We start from the raw sequence: 18,123 nt of genomic DNA, 5'->3' as shown, positions 1-18,123 counted from the left end.
AGGAGGCAGCTGAATTGATGTTTCTCTCTCATCAATGTTTCTAACTCTCTATCCCTCTCTCTTTCTCTCTGTAAAAAAAAAAAAATCAATAAAATATATTTTAAAAAAACAACAACAAACAAGGCACAGTGGGGAGGGGGGCAGGGGGAGAGGTAATTTGCTCAGTCATCCAACTAACAAAGAACAGACTCAGGATGGACTGACTCCAAAGCTCTGAGTTACAGTCCCTCTCAGATCTGTTTATGAACTTGAGATTCATCTAGTTTAATAACCGGAGGCTCAAATATGTTAAGGGTCTTGCACAAAGTCACGAATGTAGTTAGAGAGATTACTCAGTAATTTTTTAGGGGCAGGCTCTAGAAATAAACTGCCTAAGACAGACTTCTAGCTCTGCTAGATTCTAACTGTGTGAACTTGGGCAAGTTACACCACTTCTTTGTACCCCTGCTTTACCATCTGCAAAATGAAGCCAGTACTGCTTATGTCATGAGATGGTCTTAGAATGACACATGCTAATGAGCAGCGGTCTGAGGAACGGAGCCTGACTCTAATTCTCCTGCTTCCATCGGTGTCACCTGAAACTGAGCACTGGCCACTTGGTGTTAGGGTTGTTTGTAGGCCAAGACCTTCTGTTGGCTTGAATCGAGTTTGAGGTCATTTCTAATCCCAGGCCTCTTTCATTTAGATTTCTGCCAAACCACATCCGCCCAATCCTTGTAAACTGAGTTTGGGAAGCTAAATCCAGGTCACCTCTATTAAAGTTTGTCGTGTTGGTTTTGGCCTGTCATCCCAGCTCACATCTATTTTCACTCTGCTGTTTCTACATTCAGATTGTCAGTGTAGGGACATGAGCCAAAGGGTTGATTTCAGCACTGAACTAAAGTTAGGAGACCTGGGAGCTGGTCCCAGTCCAGTTCAAATCAGCTACATGACCTTCTTAAAGTACTGTCATCTGACTGAGAATGTTTCCTCACCTGGGAAATTAGGGTATACAACTCTAACGTACCTCCCATTGCTTCTATTTAATAATTCTCTTCCAGATGGCCTTATTCTATGTTTAAATGCTCCCCAGAACAACTACTTACCGGTATTGTCTTTTTTCTCTTTGAGATTTCTCTCCTTTTCCTTTGAGAAAAGACAGAAACCAGATTACTGACACTATCATGCCTCATTTATTAATCCCGACTTGCTAAAAGTGTTCTAATTCAATTATCTCAGCCCTCTGCATTCTCAGAGATGCCATTTTAAAAGAGTATGCAAATGGTCCCAAAGTTAACTCCCAAGTGAAGCCTCACTGTAAAGACTTGAGACCTAAGGGCAGTGAGATGCCCTGCCCTAGAGAAAAGGTACCCACACTTCCTAGAACAGTGCCACCAAGCGGTAGACTCCCTTGTCCTCCATGTGCAATCCTCTCTCAGCCACTGGGAAACAGTCCCTGTCCCCACTGTTTTCCCACTTCCCTGAAGCATCTTCCATCTGATCATCCCAGTCTGCCGTTGAGTTTACCTGCTGGCATGTTATGTTGTTGGGTTGGTCCCAGGAACTGGGCAGGTTGTCAGAGAAAGGGGAAAGGGCTGAGCACTCACCAGAAATGGTCTGTCCATTGCAACAAAAGGAGGGAGGTTGGAGGCAGGGACTAACACTTGTTTATTTAACTACATATCAATCTTCATGGGTAGCCCTAGATGAAGAAACTACGCTCTTTCTGAACTCAAGAATCAGAAGACTGTCTATTCAATTGCATATAGTGATACCTGACTAATTTTCCTCTCCTTTCTTGGGGATGAGATGTCTTACCAAATTCCGCCACTGAGCTTTGGTTGATTCTCCAGACCCACTCCCCGCTGGTTCTCCAGCTTTATAACTCGATCCCTTTCATGTTCCATGTGCACGAGGCCCTGCTCTGGCCACACACTGATCATTCCCATTTGCTAAAGCCTAGACCTCTGACTTTACTTTGATACTTTCCCACATGAACTTAGAATCCTGCTGGACACCTGGAGCCCTTTGAGCTGGGGATCTCCAGGTGTACCTGAAGCCCCCATCGCTGATGCCCACCTGTCCAGAGACCCCATTTCTCCTCGCTGGACCTCCCTGAGTCCGACTGCTGGACAGATTCTCTGGATGCCAGGCTGGACTAAACATCCTGCCAGGCATTTTACAACAGAGCTGGTGTCCTAGGGTCAGCTCCAGCCAGAGGGTGGCTGTTAGCAATTCTGGGTCCCTGGTCCTTCCAGGCTTTGAACCCTTCTGTAATTCACAGAATCACGCCTGAGCAGGGCCTACCTATAGTGGATTTAAAAGAGGGGACAATGTGGAATTGGGAAGGTGGTGGGAGAGACAACTTTTCTATCGAGTTCCTTGACTGTCCCCGCCAGGGGAGTCTCTACCTTCTGTGCTTTCTTCACGGAGGCATAGTATTTGGACCACCAGTCAATGACGTTTTCAGCCGACTCATCTGCTATGGTCCTCTTCCTCCTTTTGGTAGACCTCCGGGAAGGTTTCCTGGCATCCTGGCAAACGATGAGGATGGATTGTTAGTTAGGCCCCATGGAACCACATGGAGCTGCTGGTGGCTGACTGGTTTCCTGAAAAGAAAGATGTACCCTGGGAGGCGGATGGAGGTGTGGGCAGGTTTTGTGGTTGCAGCTCTCTGTACCACTTCAATAAATGAAAGTTTAATAATCTGTTCATTCATTCGTTTATGGAACAGGCAAGCATTTGTTGAACAGATGTGATACTGTGCTTGGCTTTGGGGAATTGGATGCAATCCCCACCTTTGGGAAGCTTACAGTTCAGGAGGGGAGACTGACTCATGATACAATGTGGTATAGTGGATAGGTATTAGCTTCAGACAGACCTGGGTTATAAGTCATTAAGCAATTAATTTAAATTTGTGACAATAATACCTGCCTACTTCACTGTTGTGAGGATTAAGTGACATAATACAGACAATTCTCCTTTTGCATCATTTCTGATTTGGATGGGTACAAATAAATGACACCTACAACAAAGTGATGGGGTAGGAGAGGCAGTGATACATGTTTGGCAGCAAGGCCATTTTTATTGCAGAAGACAGTTGTCCCACTGGAGGAGGCTATCTTAGCAAACACATCATGTACCCAATATCCATTCACAGACATCTCTGAGTCCCTACCTATGATGTCTCAGGCACTCTATCAAATGCAGGGAATGCAGAGATGTGTAAAAAACTACCTTTGATCTAGTGGGGCCCACAGTTTTATGGTGACAACAAACACTTAAACTGAGATTTCTAACTTAAAGTGGCAGGGGCCATGCTGGTGGGAGAAAGAGGACCTCTCGAGGTGTCAGAGGGTCACGCTGAGCCTGGATGAGACGGGAACAGCCTGAGCAAACATCCACTAATCTATGTGATTCTGCTTTCGATTTCAGCCTTTACCATTTGCTGTTCTTAAACTGCCTCTTTCAAGTCAACTGATGCCCAGGACATTATACTTAAGTTTATGGCACAGAAAGATAAATCGCATCCTTGGCTTACGGTTCTTTGTATATGTGTCCATCTCCCCTTCCGGAATCTTAGCTAACTGGGGATGAGAAGTCTCACTTCTCTCCAGGGTCCAGAAGACACATCTTTTTGTCCCACATGCCTTTGTACAAAGTAGGTTCTAAATATCTGGGGATTAGTCCTAGATGTGAAACCATTGTCTTTCCAAGCGAATAAATTGACAAAAGTTTCTGTTCAATTAAATGTTACTGTTCTGTTTGACTGGCACTTTAATTTCATATACGTTGACGTGTCTGATTCTACAACAGTGCTGCAAAGTGGGTATCAATATCCCCATTTTACAGATGAGGAAACTGATGCTCAGAACGTGAAGTCGCTTGCTCCTAGTCACACAGCTAGTAGGTGGGAGGATTCGTATCTAGAGCCTCCCATACAAACTCAAATGAGCCTTGTAAATATGAAGAGGGATTAGATTCTGACCTTAGCTTTTCCATCCTGTGGTGGCTCCCGGGCTGCAGGTGGGTGTTCAGCCGCCAGCATAGGGGATGAGTCAGGGATGTCAACCTGACTTGCCTGCTGAACCTGGGCAGAGTCAGGTACCACTGTGGGAGGTGGCTCAACGTCCACATAGATGTGATCTGTTGGGGGGTCCTGGGAGGAGCTGAGGGGCCCAGAGGGCTCAGTGGCTATTAGCGAATCTGAAATAAGCAAAATGAAAGCAAATCAGGTTGGGCAACCTGGGCTATGGCACAGGGAGGTCATTTCAGGGGCCCAATGCTGGGCACCAGGCAGCTCTGGATGCAAACATGGCAAGTGCCAACCATCTCTGAACCTCAGTTTCCTTGTTGACAAAATGGCAGTGAAAATGCCCATGTCACTGGGGTCATAAATGAGATCAGGATGTAAGGCATTTGGTGCCTAATAGCTAATCAATAAATGGTCACACTTATTGATCTCAGAGTAATTTTAATGAACAGAGGTCATTTATCACAGCACTGTTTGTGGAAGTGGGGAGCTGAGGGCAGCCTGCAGTCTAATATAAGGGAAAAGGAAAAGCAAAGTGAGGTAGATGCAGTGGGCAGTGGTAACAAGCTAATGTACACACAGCAGCATGCACACATCTTAAAACACAGCTTTGAGTGAAAAGAGTAGGAAACCAAATGAAGGTTCTGGCACCATTTCATAAGCGTAAATTACATGGATTCACATTTTACAAGAATTGGTGGTGTGGGGCCTACAGTGGGGAGTGGGGGGGAGGGTGGGGACGGGAATAGGCACGGGGGACGGTGGACATAATGAGCAGCTTTGAGCAGACGGATGATAACTGTACAGCATGAACTGAGAAGCGCAATTAACTCAACTCTGTGCACCTGAGGTCCGGAACAGACCAAATTAAAGTAACATCAAGAAGAGAAAACTGTCAGGGAGTGGAGGCGGGCGGGAGCTTGAGCAATATTTGAGGAAGGCCTCTCAGAGGAGTTGACCCTGATGCCTTTCTTAAAGCAAGAATCGGCAACTAACGAAGCAGAGGTGGCACTTAAGGAGCAAATTCTTCAGAAAGACCCAGCTGACCACGGGGCGGGAGCGGGGGGTGGGGGGGAGCATCTTTGTGCGGGTCCTGTAGCAGTCCACAGCCCCAGAACCACGGGGGGCTTCCTACCTTGCCCAGCCGGGGTTCCGTCCACCTGTGAGGAGGGGGCGAGGGGCTCCCTGGATTTACACAAGAACTGCTTCAAGCAGTTGATGGTGTAGGTGCCCACCAGCGTGCTCCTCCCGAAAGCCCTCCAGTCCACCACGCAGATGCTCAGGGGCGGGTGCAGCAGCTCATTCTCAGGCAGCTCCTGCGGGGAGAGGCCAGCGCGAGGTCAGGGCACTGCCGGGCTGAGCCTGGCTGCTGGCGCCCTGCTGACCTGTCGGGGGCAGGACCAAAGTAAGCCAGACGCCCTTCCTCCCTCTGTCCCTGCCTGGTCATCCTCTTCTTCCAGGCCGCCCCTGTAGCTTGCCAGAAGTCTGGAGCAGTGCCTTTCCAAGCCAGGGAGTAATGACCCACAATGGGAAGAGCAGCACCAACAGTTCATCCAGGGTTTAAACTGCAGAAATCCCACACCTTCAATGGCAGTAGCTGTCAATCGTCTCATTTTTGTCATTATTCACCAGAGCTCGCATCTCAAAGAGCTGTTTGCCCAGGCCCAAGATACAAAAGGGAGCCATTCACAATGGAGCTGCACGTGAGGGGTCCTCTCGTTTCCCTGGTGCCCCTCCATCCTCCTCTCCCAAAGCTCAACAAAGCTCAGTGTGAAATGTTTGCACTCAGGTGCACATGCTTTCATTCTAATCTTTGCTGATTTAGCGTATGTGTCCATTGGCATTGACTGGGTTGGACAACGCAAACTCTTCACAATTAGCTCCAAATCAGAGCACAAAAATGTATGTTGAAATACTGAGACAAAAGGACAGTTCCACACACACACAAAAAAAGTCGCTGCAGATAAAGCTTAAGTTCACTTGTAAACTACAGCCCTTTTATGCATAATTTTTTAAAAATCTAACTATTAAAATGAGTTTTGTGAGGGTATGTTCTCAGCCAGTGGTTCTCAAACTTTAATATGTATCAAAGGGCTTGTTAAGCCAGAACTACCTGGGCCCCAGCCCCCAACAGTTTCTGATTCCGTAGGTGTGGGGTAGGGCCTGAGAATTCGTGCTTCTAAAAGGTCCAGGAGATGCTGATGCTGAAGTTGATGAAGGGGGTGGGGCTGCACTTTGGGGACCACTGTTAACCTGATTTGATCGACTCTATGATCTAACCTGGAGCCTTTCCAAACCAAACCAAACAACAATAGGAGTCTATTTTATCTCATTCTGAACTTCTGGCTTTTCACTAAGTTAGGCTGTTCTTCCAGGTTGATTGCCGTGGGGAGATGTTTTTTTTGGGGGGGGCCAAACTCCAAAACATCTCCCCACGGCAATCAGCCTGCGAGAATGAAGGGCAGGAGCAGGTGGGGATGAGGCGCACGCACCACTTCGAAAGCATCGGCCTGGATGCTGAAGTTCGGGTTGTTCTTGTAGCTCTGGATCACGCAGGACTTGACTCCTCGTCCCCCACACTCGATGAGCACCTGAGGACGATCCACCGAGAGCAGCTGCACCTTCTTCATCTCTCGGACTCCCCAGAAGAGAACCTGAGGAGAGGCCCAGCAGAGCTGTCACTCCAAGGCCCAGGGAGGAGCCAGCAGGGTCCACAGGCTGCCTGGGAACTACAGTACGTTCTCCCAGGAAAGGACTGAGCAGCAACTCGAGGGCCCATCTGATCAACTACGTCCGTCTCCTTCCCGCCCCACAATTTCCCTCATGCAAAGCACTACTGTATTGCAACGCGCCACTGCCCTTTAGTCCCAAAGATCAACTCAGTCCTTCCCTGCGCCTACCTCCACTCGGTATTTACTCAGCACTGGCCGAATGCTGGCAGGAACCGGGTAGATCTGGGTGACGTCTGGTGGGTCAATGGGAGGGAGCCCCTGTAGCCCGGATGAAGGGACCTACCACAAAGAACAAGTGCCGGTTAGAAGGTCAAGGACAGGCAAGGACCTCATCCATCAGACAGTCGTTTTCCACCCAGCCCCCAACCCTCCTCCCATCTGGCAACTGTCAAGTTGTTCTCTGTATCTATGAGTCTGTTTCTGTTTTGTTTGTTCTTTCATTTTATTTTCTAGATTCCACTTATAACTGCAATCATAATCCTTTCTCCGAAGGATTTGAGAAGTACAAAGTGGCACTGATAAAAATAGTCACAGGATGTAAAGTGCAGCCTAGGGGATATAGTCAGTAACACTGTGATAGACATGCATAGTGTCAGTTTGGTACTAGACTTATTAGGGTGATCACATCATAAGTTATATAAATGTCTAATTACTATGCTGTCTGCCTGGAACTAATATAATAGTGTATGTCGACTGTAAATTGAAAAATAAAAAAATGGCCCATGAATAGAAGGTATGCATAGGCAGACAGGTCTCATTTCAGTAGAAAGACATTCTCATCATTAAAATCCCTTAATTCCTCACCCTACTTCACTTACAGGCAGGCTGGATAACAATCCAGGCAGGAAATGATGAATGCTGGGACCTGGACATGTCAGTGGGATGGCGAGGAAGGGCATGCATGTTTTATGTGTAGCTGGACTTGGTCATTGATGGAAAATGGAGAACGAGGGAAAGAGAGGCTATTTCTGGGGCTGTCTCACTCAGTGAGATACACGTGGCTCACTGATGAATCTGAGTTGCTTCCTTTTATTTTTCCCCTCATTCACTTGTTATCACCACCAGCCAAATTATGTCATTGCTGGCTGACTCTCATAGCCAGTTAGCCTGGAGGCCAAATCACCCCTGGTATTACCGACAACAATCAAGGCTTAACTACAAGACTGCGCACAAAGACCACTAGGGGGTGCACCAAGAAAAGATATAAAAATGCGGAGACAAAGAAACAGGACGCAAATGTCAGAAATGGAAGATATAGAGCTCAAAACCACACTTTTAAGGTCTCTCAAGAACTGTCTAGAAGCTGCCGATAAACTTAGTAAGGCCCTCGAAAAGACTGGTGAGACCGCCGATAAATGTAGTGAGATCCTCAAGAAATCTAATGAGACCCTCGATGTTGTGATAAAGAACCAACTAGAAATTAAGCAGACACTGACTGAAATAAAGAATATTATACAGACACCCAACAGCAGACCAGAGGAGCGCAAGAATCAAGTCAAAGATTCAAAACGCGAAAAAGCAAAAAACACCCAACCGGAAAAGCAAAATGAAAAAAGAATCCGAAAATACGAAGATAGTGTAAGGAGCCTCTGGGACAGCTTCAAGCGTACCAACATCAGAATTATAGGGGTGCCAGAAGATGAGAGAGAGCAAGATATTGAAAACCTATTTGAAGAAATAATGACAGAAAACTTCCCCCACCTGGTGAAAGAAATAGACTTACAAGTCCAGGAAGCGCAGAGAACCCCAAACAAAAGGAATCCAAAGAGGACCACACCAAGACACATCATAATTAAAATGCCAAGAGCAAAAGACAAAGAGAGAATCTTAAAAGCAGCAAGAGAAAGAAACCCAGTTACCTACAAGGGAGTACCCATACGACTGTCAGCTGATTTCTCAACAGAAACTTTGCAGGCCAGAAGGGAATGGCAAGAAATATTCAAAGTGATGAATACCAAGAACCTACAACCAAGATTACTTTATCCAGCAAAGCTATCATTCAGAACTGAAGGTCAGATAAAGAGCTTCACAGATAAGGAAAAGCTAAAGGAGTTCATCACCACCAAACCAGTATTATATGAAATGCTGAAAGGTATCCTTTAAGAAGAGGAAGAGGAAGAAAAAGGTAATGATACAAATTATGAACAACAAATATGCATCTATCAACAAGGGAATCTAAGAATCAAGTGAATAAATAATCTGGTGATCATAATAGAATCAGGGACATAGAAAGGGAATGGACTGACTATTCTTGGGGGGGAAAGGGGTGTGGGAGATGCGGGAAGAGAATGGACAAAAATCGTGCACCTATGGAAGAGGACAGTGGGTGGGGAGTGAGGGCGGATGGTGGGGCGGGAACTGGGAGGAGGGGAGTTATGGGGGGGGAAAAAGAGGAACAAATGTAATAATCTGAACAATAAAGATTTAATTTAAAAAAAAAAAAGAAAGAAAAACAAATTATGTCATTGCTTAAAACCCTTTCCTCCATAAAAACCTTTAGCGAAGACAATGTTTCCAGCTTAACATGCAACCAAGATGATGCGTTTTACCACACTTATTTATTCACTGCCAAGTGCATTCATTCGCAAGGGTGACCCTCATTTAGTGAGCACTTAACGATGTGCCACAAAGTTAATAGGTTAATGAGCTCGCAGTAAGATGGGGGGGTGGAGGAAGAAAAGTAGCTAGCTGCTAGCTCCTCGAGACCTGATAAAACAACGTCGGAACTCCAGCAGTGGACTGGGGAAGGGGATCGGATAGAAGCTGACCCTTTGCGACTTAACTATCCCTCATGTTGCATTGCTAGGAGAGATTCCTGGTTAGTCAAATAGAATCCACGCACAATCAGTGAAACAGAAAATAAAGTCTTTTGGAGGCAGGCCTCCAAGGATGAAAAGATGTTATTTCCTGTGCATTTGGAGTTAACAAAACTGCAGGAGGACAATCATGCTTTATTAAAATCTCACATAAAGGACTCAGAAAGGGCTTCCTCCCTTGTGCAGGCCACCGCGCACTGCCCTCAAGACCTGGCTCAACACGTGTATCTTTCAAAAAGCTGTCCCTGATTTGATCCCAGCCACGGGGGCCGTTCTCCTACCCTTCAGTCCTTGGAATGTAGCGTGTTCTCTCTAGAAGCTTAGTAAAGAAATTCATGACTGAGCCTGGACACCAGGCTCTGCGGTGTGACCCTGCATGAGTCTCTTTCCCTCTCTGGGCCTCCGATATCGGGCCAGATGATCGTTGAGTGCCTTGGAAGTCAGATGTTCTATGAAGCATTGTTTTGGGGAAGGAGGTTCTCCTGGGGGGGAGGGGGGAGGGTGTTTGGCCCAGAGCAGGTGTTTGTTTACTTCATTTCATTCTGCCAGTCCCACAATTGGCATTCCACATCCAGTGGCTCTTGATAAATGTTTATTGGCTGCCTGACACGCTAGCTCCATATGCCCGACAAAGCCTAATTGCTCACCACAACCTGCAGAGCACAAATACATCCCCCTTTCTTTTTCACAGACGTATTCTAGTTGGCAAGGGCAGATGTGGTCAATTCAATTATAAGAAGCTCAGAAAAAAGCAGACAGCAGACACCGCGAATGCCAAACAGGCTCAAGACAATGAAGGTGCCGAATGAGTCAGACCAGATAGGGAAGCTGGGAAATAATGAGGCTGCATGGCTCGTGCTGCCTGGCGGTGAAGAGGTGAGCGATTTGCCTGCAAAACGCCACCTCACTGAGAAAGCTCACTGTCCCTGGAGCTCCAGAGGAAAAGGCACAGAACAGCTGGGATGGGGCAGAGGACGGTGCTCTGGGTGGTTTTTACAAAGCTCCACATGTCTGTTTGCACATCCTTGGGGCTGCTGAAATGTCGGCCTGGCGAAGCTTTGTTCCACGAGTGCTTGAAAGATGCCCTTAGTGTTCACACAGGCTGTGAAGCTCAGCTAAGCGGAAATGCTTTCACAGTGAAATGGGGCAGCTGCTGGCTTATAAAAGTATATGGTGTGTAGTGTCTCAGTGCATGGGGCCAGGGAAATATAAAGAACTCTCATGAAGGCAAAATGGTAAGAATCAGGGGTGGGCAGGATAAGCTGGCCCAAAAGCCAGATTGTTGTAACATCCTAATAGAGAGAGACAAAACATCAGGACCTCAAAGGAGGTCCCCCTGCCGGGCTGGGATGGGACTTAGGGTGCAAAAGTCAGGGAGCCACCACTCTCAGGGTCATGCATGTAAACCGATGGCCTTCCCATAGCCTGAATTCAACAGGAAAGAGGCAGTGTGCTGTAGGGTGGAAGAAAGCATTTAACTTGACTGGGGCGGGGGTGGGGAAAGCTTCCCGGAGGAGGCATCTCTGGCTCTGAATTTGATGATGACCTTTTCCCTAAATAGGTAGGAGGAGTGTGGAGGTTGGGGTGGGCAGAGTGGGGATATATTTCCAAATGGGGTAACTGCATGACTCGGAGTAGCCTGGCATAAAGAGGCCATAGTGTGTGTAGAGTAATATGATGAGATGTGAGGCTGAAAAACAGCCTGAAGCCAAATCTGGGGAGAACTTAAATGCCAACCTATAATTTCCCACGGGCCAGATTTTTTTTTTTTTTCGTTGAACAACTATAAAGAGTTATTATGCAAAAAGAAAAAAGTTTTATAGTCAAAAACCTTTGGAAAATCCTAGATCTTCTCAGAGTCCTCTTCACGGTAATGGGCATTTCCAATCCCCACAAGGGATATAATCTGAGGCAATTCCCAAATACTCATTTCCCTTACTTGGAGGGACTGCATTTGATGTTAAAAGAAAAAGCAGAGGTGGGGAAATGTCTCTGGAGGTAATAAGCAGCAGGGAGCCACTGACGGTTTCTGAAGAGGAGGGAGGTGTGGCCCACTCGTGTTCTGGAAGGACCGTGGAGGATAAAGTGAACAAGAAAAGGGCAGGAAAGAGGCTGAAATACAAGGAAGAGGCCAGCACAGCAGGCCTGAGGGAAACGGGGTCTGTGAGAACAGGGAAGAGGGAAGCCGCCCAAGGAACGGCGTGGCCTGGCTCTAGGTCCAGGGTGCAGAATTAAAGCTGAGTCTGAACTTTCAAGGCAGAGTCTGGGAGAAGACGGGGGCCATGAGCCAGGACTGGGATGACAGGGGTGGGGAGGAGGCAGCTAGCTTGGGCGGGGATGGGAAGTCGAGATCATGAATTCCGTTTGGGGCATGGAAACACCAAGGTACTAAATCCTTCCCCTGAGAGGGGGAGTGTTTCAGAAAAGGAGATGGAGAGACTGAATAAACCACCGCAGATGAAAACTGAGAGCAGTGGGAGACAGATGAAGGCATTGCCAGCTCCCGTCTCTCAGCATGTACGAGATGCACAGGCAAAGACAGCTGCGCTGATGATCCAATTACTTTCTGAACAAGTAATCAAATGAGAAGTCCTAATGGAACCCTAATGAATTGTATCTCTCAGGCTGCTCGCCTCTGACAGGGCTTCCTCTATTAACTCGGCTGTCAGCAGGCAGCAGGGTCTCACCTCTATGCTCAGCGTGGAGGAGTGAGGGAGGGGGAGAGGCGGGCGTGGAATGGAGCCCTCGGAGGACCTGAAGGGGTCAGTAGGTCCAGCCCCTCGGCCACAGACTAGGGGACTCACTCAGAGCACTTCAGGAAGCTTCGTGTAATGAAAAGAGTGGTTGACTGAATTCAATTAATCTTGAGCCTCATCTTTTCAGCTTCCTCTTTTTTTTTTAATTACCTGCTGGTGTGCTCAGTGGGTGAGCATCAACCTATGAACCAGGAAGTCACGATTCAATTCCCAATCAGAGCACATGCCCAGGCTGTGGGCTCGATCCCCAGTAGGGGCTGTGCAGAAGGCAGCTGATCAATGATTCTCTCTCCATCATTTATGTCTCTCTCTCCCTCTCCCTTCCTCTCTGAAATCAATAAAAGTATATTTTTTTAAAAATTAAATGTATTGGGGTGACATTAGTTAATAACAGTATATAATTTTCAGGTGTACAGATTATAATTTGCCATGTGTGTACTACCTATGAAATGGGAATCATAATACCTATCTCAACAGGACGGAGGGAGGTCTGGTGTGATGAAAGGCATGTGAGGCAGCAAACACAACTGGGCACATGGTAAGCCCCACAAATGTTTGCTCCTTCCTCTTTGCCATCCTCTCATGGTCCATAGGCTGCTCAAGGACTTGTACAGAGGGCTGTTCAAGCATTGCTGGCTAAACCCATAAGAACAGTCCATCCTGGGATGCTACCTTCTAGCACAGGGGCGCTGGGAATAGCCTGTGTTCTTAGGTGGCACCTCCAAGATCCCCAGCAGGAGACACCTCCAGACCCAGGACAGCAGTGGGGGACCAGACACTGTTTCAAGGAAGTGCCCTTCCAGGGAGGCTGTTTCCCTGGCCAGATGGACCAGATAGACAATGACCGGTGCGGGTGTCACCTCCACCTCACTTACCTGTAACAACTCGAACACAGCAAGGAGGTCCCCTCCAGAGAGGTTCCCACAGAAGATGGGGTGATAGCACAGCCTGGGCGCCTCATAGTCCTGGTCAGCCAGCTTCACAACAGGAGCAGCCACCGTGGCTCCCAAATATTCCGGCTTTCCCTAAAGCAGAAAAGGAATGCCTTTTGGCCCTGATTGCCCCCTACCTGGTCCTGACCTGCATCAGCACAATTTTGTAAATAATCTTCACAAAACCATCAGCCTCAGTATCTCCTTCTTGCTACTGCCCTCATACACCTTTCCAAGGATTGGGCTCCCAGGGAAAACTCTAAGAGGTTCACCTTAAGGATTCCCTGGCCCAAGACAATCTCAGGGGTTCTCTCTCCTCAGCATAGAGAGCTCAGTGGAATAAAGTTAAAATAATCATCTGGGGAACCCAGCCGGTGTGGCTCAGTGGTTGAACTTTGACTATGAGCCAGGAGGTCACAGTTCAATTCCCAGTCAGGGTGCATGCCCAGGGTTGCAGGCTCAATCCCCAAAAGAGGGTGTGTAGAAGGCAGCCGATCAGTGGTTCTCTCTCATCACTGAGGATTCTATCTCTCTCCCTCTCCCTTCCTTTCTGAAATAAAAAATATATATATTTAAAAAAATAAAATAATCACCTAGGGTAGACTTGGAGGGGAAAAGGAGAAATAAGGTGGCACCAAACATTCCACAAGCTCTCCAGGGCAGGAGATTATTGTGGTCAGGAATGTGAGTTTTGGAGTCTGGCAATCCTATGGCCTTGGGCCATTTCACTCAACCTTTTTTTAGCCTTATGCCTAAAATGTAGTTCAAACTACTATCTGTTAATAAGGCCATGAAGGATGATATAACGATGTATGTGCTTTGCACAGTGACTGGTATACAATGAGTGCTCAACTCATGGTAAGATGATGATGATGATGGTGATGATGATGATGATGATAAAGGTCAATATGCTTAAGTAACAGAGCAGTTCTACCCTATTTTTCCTGGAAGTAAAAGAGGGTGTTAATATATCTATATATATAAAAGCCAAAGCGACCCTTATGACTGGTCAACTGGAACGACTGGTTGGCCAGTCGCTATGACTTGCACTGACCACCAGGGGGTAGACACTCAACACAGGAGCTGCCCCCTGGTGGTCAGTGCACTCCCACAGTCAACCTCCCGCAGCCCCTCCCCACAGCCAGCGGCCCCCATTGGCTAAACCAGGGGTCCTCAAACTTTTTAAACAGGGGGCCAGTTCACTGTTCCTCAGACCGTTGGAGGGCCAGACTATAGTTTAAAAAAAACTATGAAAAAATTCCTATGCACACTGCACGTATCTTATTTTGAAGTAAAAAAACAAAACGGGAACAAATACAATATTTGTATTTGCATGTGGCCTGTGGGCCGTAGTTTGAGGACCCCTGGGCTAAACCATTCGTAGAGACCTGCTTCTGGGTCAGGGTTTCCTACGTAGCAGAGCAGCTCCCTCATTGGATCTATTGAAAGTCAGCCCTCAACACAACGGTTTATCTTTCTCCCATTCTCTTCCTTCCCCTGGGGGCCGCCCACAGTGGCGAGGGAAGGAGGAGGCGGGGAACTGCGTGGCTTTGGCATCCGTTCCTTCTGAGCCTGGGCCCGGCGACTGTAGCCTCCTCTGCCAACCCTGCCGGGGCCCCGCTGAGACAGGGAACCCGGGGTGGGTGGTGGCGGAAGGGGCCCCTTTCCGAGGAGGGTTGGGGGGTCAGTTCCCTCCTCAAGGGCCAGCGGTCAACCTCCCACCATGGTCCCTGCCCTGGCCAGCATGCACCGGGCCTCTGGTTTTTATATGTCTGTATGGAGTGGTCCGTAAGTTTAAGAACTATTAGATGGCACCATCTCCTGCCTTTTCCCACACCTGCTCCCAGAGCATGGGCCCACGCTCCCCCGGGAGCAGCATGGGGCCAGAGCCTGGGGCTGCTTTGCTTGCTGTTTATCTCAGGACCTCCTGGAATGTAAGCTCCATGCAGGCAGGATTGCCTGTTGTATTCATTGCTGTGTCCCCTGGCACAGGGCAGGCACTCGGTACATATTTATGGAGTGAAAGCTGTTGGGTTAATGACTTCTGACGTCCAAGGACAGCGCCCACATGCCCGTCTAGGGCTGGGGCTGGGGCTGGGTTTGAGCAGTTGCAGGGCTTCCTTGCCTTGGGACTCATGAACCAGCACATGCATTGCTGGCTGTAGAAGGAAGCCTGGGGGAGGTGGAAATGGGTTTAGTTCAGCCACACTCAGAAATAGAGTCGCCTGCTGGTATCCACTGGAAGGGTCAGACCTGTTTCTAATCTGGGTATAGGTAGGACAGCTGAGGTGATGTGCCGTATACTTATTTTGCCCATGATCTAGCTTGGAATAATTAAAATTGGTCCTGGAAACAAAAGAGTAGACATAAGCCCAAGCAACAAATTTGCAAAATATGAACTCATTTCCTACACAGCCAGCAGGCCCCAATGAGAGCACAAGGCCCTGTAAGGAGAGAAAGCTCTAGACTGAAATTACACGTGTGGCGGCGTCAGCATCTCATAATCGGGCTGTCCCTGCAGGACTGGGCCCCGGGCAGCTGCAGTGCCAACAGAGTCCTGCATGTCCACGCGCATCGCTCCAGGAGGGAAGTGCAGACTCCCAGGAGGTTTCTCTCCTTTCCTTCCGATGGGAGAGCGGAAGCTTGTTTTTCCATAAAGGGTTTGGCTTGGGGTGGGGCCTGAGAGCACCGAATAGAGATCTAGAAGGGGTCTGAACAGCAAAGGCAGCCAAGGGAAACTCGTGGAGCGGACTGGTTTAGGGGGAGTTTTCAAGGATGCCTGCTTGTTGTTACTGGTCTTCAAATAAAAATACTTAGGATTGGAAACATGTTGTTAAGAACAAAATTGAAAAGATGAGTATTTTGTGGCTGCCTCTACAGAAAATCTATACAATACTCCCAAGAGTAAACTCACATTCCATAAGTGTATACATCTAGCTCCAACTTACAGCTGGGGGAGGAGAGAGAAGGGAAGAGAAGGGAAGGGAAGGGGAGGGGAGGGAAGGGGAGGAGAGGGGGGAGAGAGAGATAAAGGAGAATGAGGAGGAGGAATGGAGAAGTAGAGTATGTGTTTCTAAAGGCATACAGCCATACCAGCCATGCCCACATGTGCAGAAAGAGTATGCACAGATGGCTAGGTTCAAGTTCTGACTCTGCCTCAGCTAGCTGTGACCTTGAACAAGGCATTTGACCTTTCTGGCTCTCCTTTTCCTTCTCTAGGAAGCAAGAGGGCAATCTGTGCTCTCCAAGGTGCCTGCTCACCTTCTACAATTTTCCCATCCTAATTTCCTCCTGACCTTGGATCAAGGTCAGAGCTGCCAGCATGCTGAGGTGAAGAAGCTTTAGGAAGGAAGGCTTTTCGGAACAGCTGTTGTATTTAATGTATTTGTGCTTCTGCAACTTCCCGAGGAGGTAGAGACAGCAAATAAAATAAATAAACACTGCCTTTCATTTTAGACTTCTTAATTTAAAAAGAAGATTTGATTTGTTGTTTTTTAAAAATCTCCAGTAAGCTTGTGAATCTCTCCAATGTTGCAGAACACAGACATCTTTGGAGAGGAAGAGGTCTGGTCTCCATCATAACAGAAATGTGATAGAGATGAATGCATTGTTGCAGGTTTGGGAAGCAACAACCGAGAAAAAAATAAAGGCCCAGCTACAGAGGCTGCATTGATGACAATACCCATCCATTCCCTTCCAGCCAGGCGAGCTCAGTAAACACCTCCTGTTTTCAAAAGGCCTGGACACTGTCATTACGCAGACATGGGACATGGAACCAGCTGGGGCTGGGCACACGGGGGAGTTGCGCATTAAAGTATCCTATTCCTGAACCCGTGTGCCAACCGAAGCTCTGTGACCCAGATTCTATTTTAACTGCAATGTAAAGGGAACTCTAAGTGAAAAACCCTTCAGTGAAGCAAACGGTCACCAATTTTCCTGGTTCTGTAATTCACTGCTTTCCCGGGTCGGGACTGCTGCCAGGCATGCACGTCTGGATCCTGAACATTAACAGGCTGGTTAAATAACTAAGTAAAACAGTGCCGACAGCACTGTCCTGGCCGCTCACCACCGCGTCGCTGTCATACAGCTCCACCACCACCAAGGGCGGGGACTCCGCCAGCTCCTGGTGGTCTCCGTGCAGCACCAGGTCATTGAACAGCAGCATCTGGTTCCAGGTCGGGGAGAGGGTCTGGGAAATGACCTGGAAGGTGGGGCGGAAAGAAAAGTGAACGATCACTCAGCTAGGGTGTGAGGGTTCCGAGGTGCATTCAAAGGATTCCTATGCATGGCAAAGAGAACACATCCTCGTCATCACTGCTCACGCACTCCACACTCAAGGGACAATGTAAATGTACTTCTAAGGGCTAGACGGTTGTGGATGAAAGGATCCCCTGCCCTGCAGACACTAAAACAAGTTTCAGGGGTAGAGCCCCTACGATGTTTAATACCCTCAGCGATACATCATTTCAACTCCATCCCCACAGGAGTCTGTGACGGTAAGACTAGCTGCCCTTCACTGAGCACTGCCTCGGTGCCAGCGGCTGCCCTTCACACGCACGGCCTCTGGGAGGTGCATCCAGTTATCTGCTCATATTACAGACCAGGAAACTGAGGCTCACTTGTCAAAAGCCAACAAGTGGCAGAACTGAGATTCGACCTGGATCTCTGGTACCAAAGCCCAGGCTGCCAAACTCCTTCAACCTTACTAAGCAGACGCTAATATTGTCTCCACTTTATGGAAGGGCAAACTGAGGATGGGGGATATCTGGAGATTCTTCACTTGTGAGCAAATACAATTTTGTCATCAAATCTTCTCTCTCAAGACAGGAAGCAGCGAGCATTCTGCACTCTTCTTGTTTTCGCGCTCATTCTTTA

At 47.9% G+C, this 18,123-nt stretch overlaps 1 protein-coding gene across 1 annotated transcript in view; it reads right to left on the bottom strand.

Annotated features, from left to right (window-relative positions):
• FER1L6 (fer-1 like family member 6) overlaps nt 1-18,123 on the bottom strand; it is a 112,435-nt gene that overhangs the window by 29,487 nt on the left and 64,825 nt on the right. The window contains exons 21-28 of the mRNA XM_036338638.1: nt 17,315-17,449; nt 13,192-13,341; nt 6,913-7,023; nt 6,505-6,666; nt 5,148-5,328; nt 3,968-4,185; nt 2,391-2,513; nt 1,086-1,125 (exon numbers count right to left, since the gene is read on the bottom strand). Of these exons, the coding sequence (XP_036194531.1) occupies nt 1,086-1,125; nt 2,391-2,513; nt 3,968-4,185; nt 5,148-5,328; nt 6,505-6,666; nt 6,913-7,023; nt 13,192-13,341; nt 17,315-17,449 (1,120 nt within the window). The remainder of the gene's footprint in view (nt 1-1,085; nt 1,126-2,390; nt 2,514-3,967; nt 4,186-5,147; nt 5,329-6,504; nt 6,667-6,912; nt 7,024-13,191; nt 13,342-17,314; nt 17,450-18,123) is intronic.

Source organism: Myotis myotis, unplaced genomic scaffold (genome assembly GCF_014108235.1).
Source record: "Myotis myotis isolate mMyoMyo1 unplaced genomic scaffold, mMyoMyo1.p scaffold_m19_p_16, whole genome shotgun sequence".
Taxonomy (NCBI): domain Eukaryota; kingdom Metazoa; phylum Chordata; class Mammalia; order Chiroptera; family Vespertilionidae; genus Myotis; species Myotis myotis.
The sequence above is the reverse complement of the archived record's forward strand: the minus strand, read 5'-3'. Positions and strand labels throughout refer to the sequence as shown.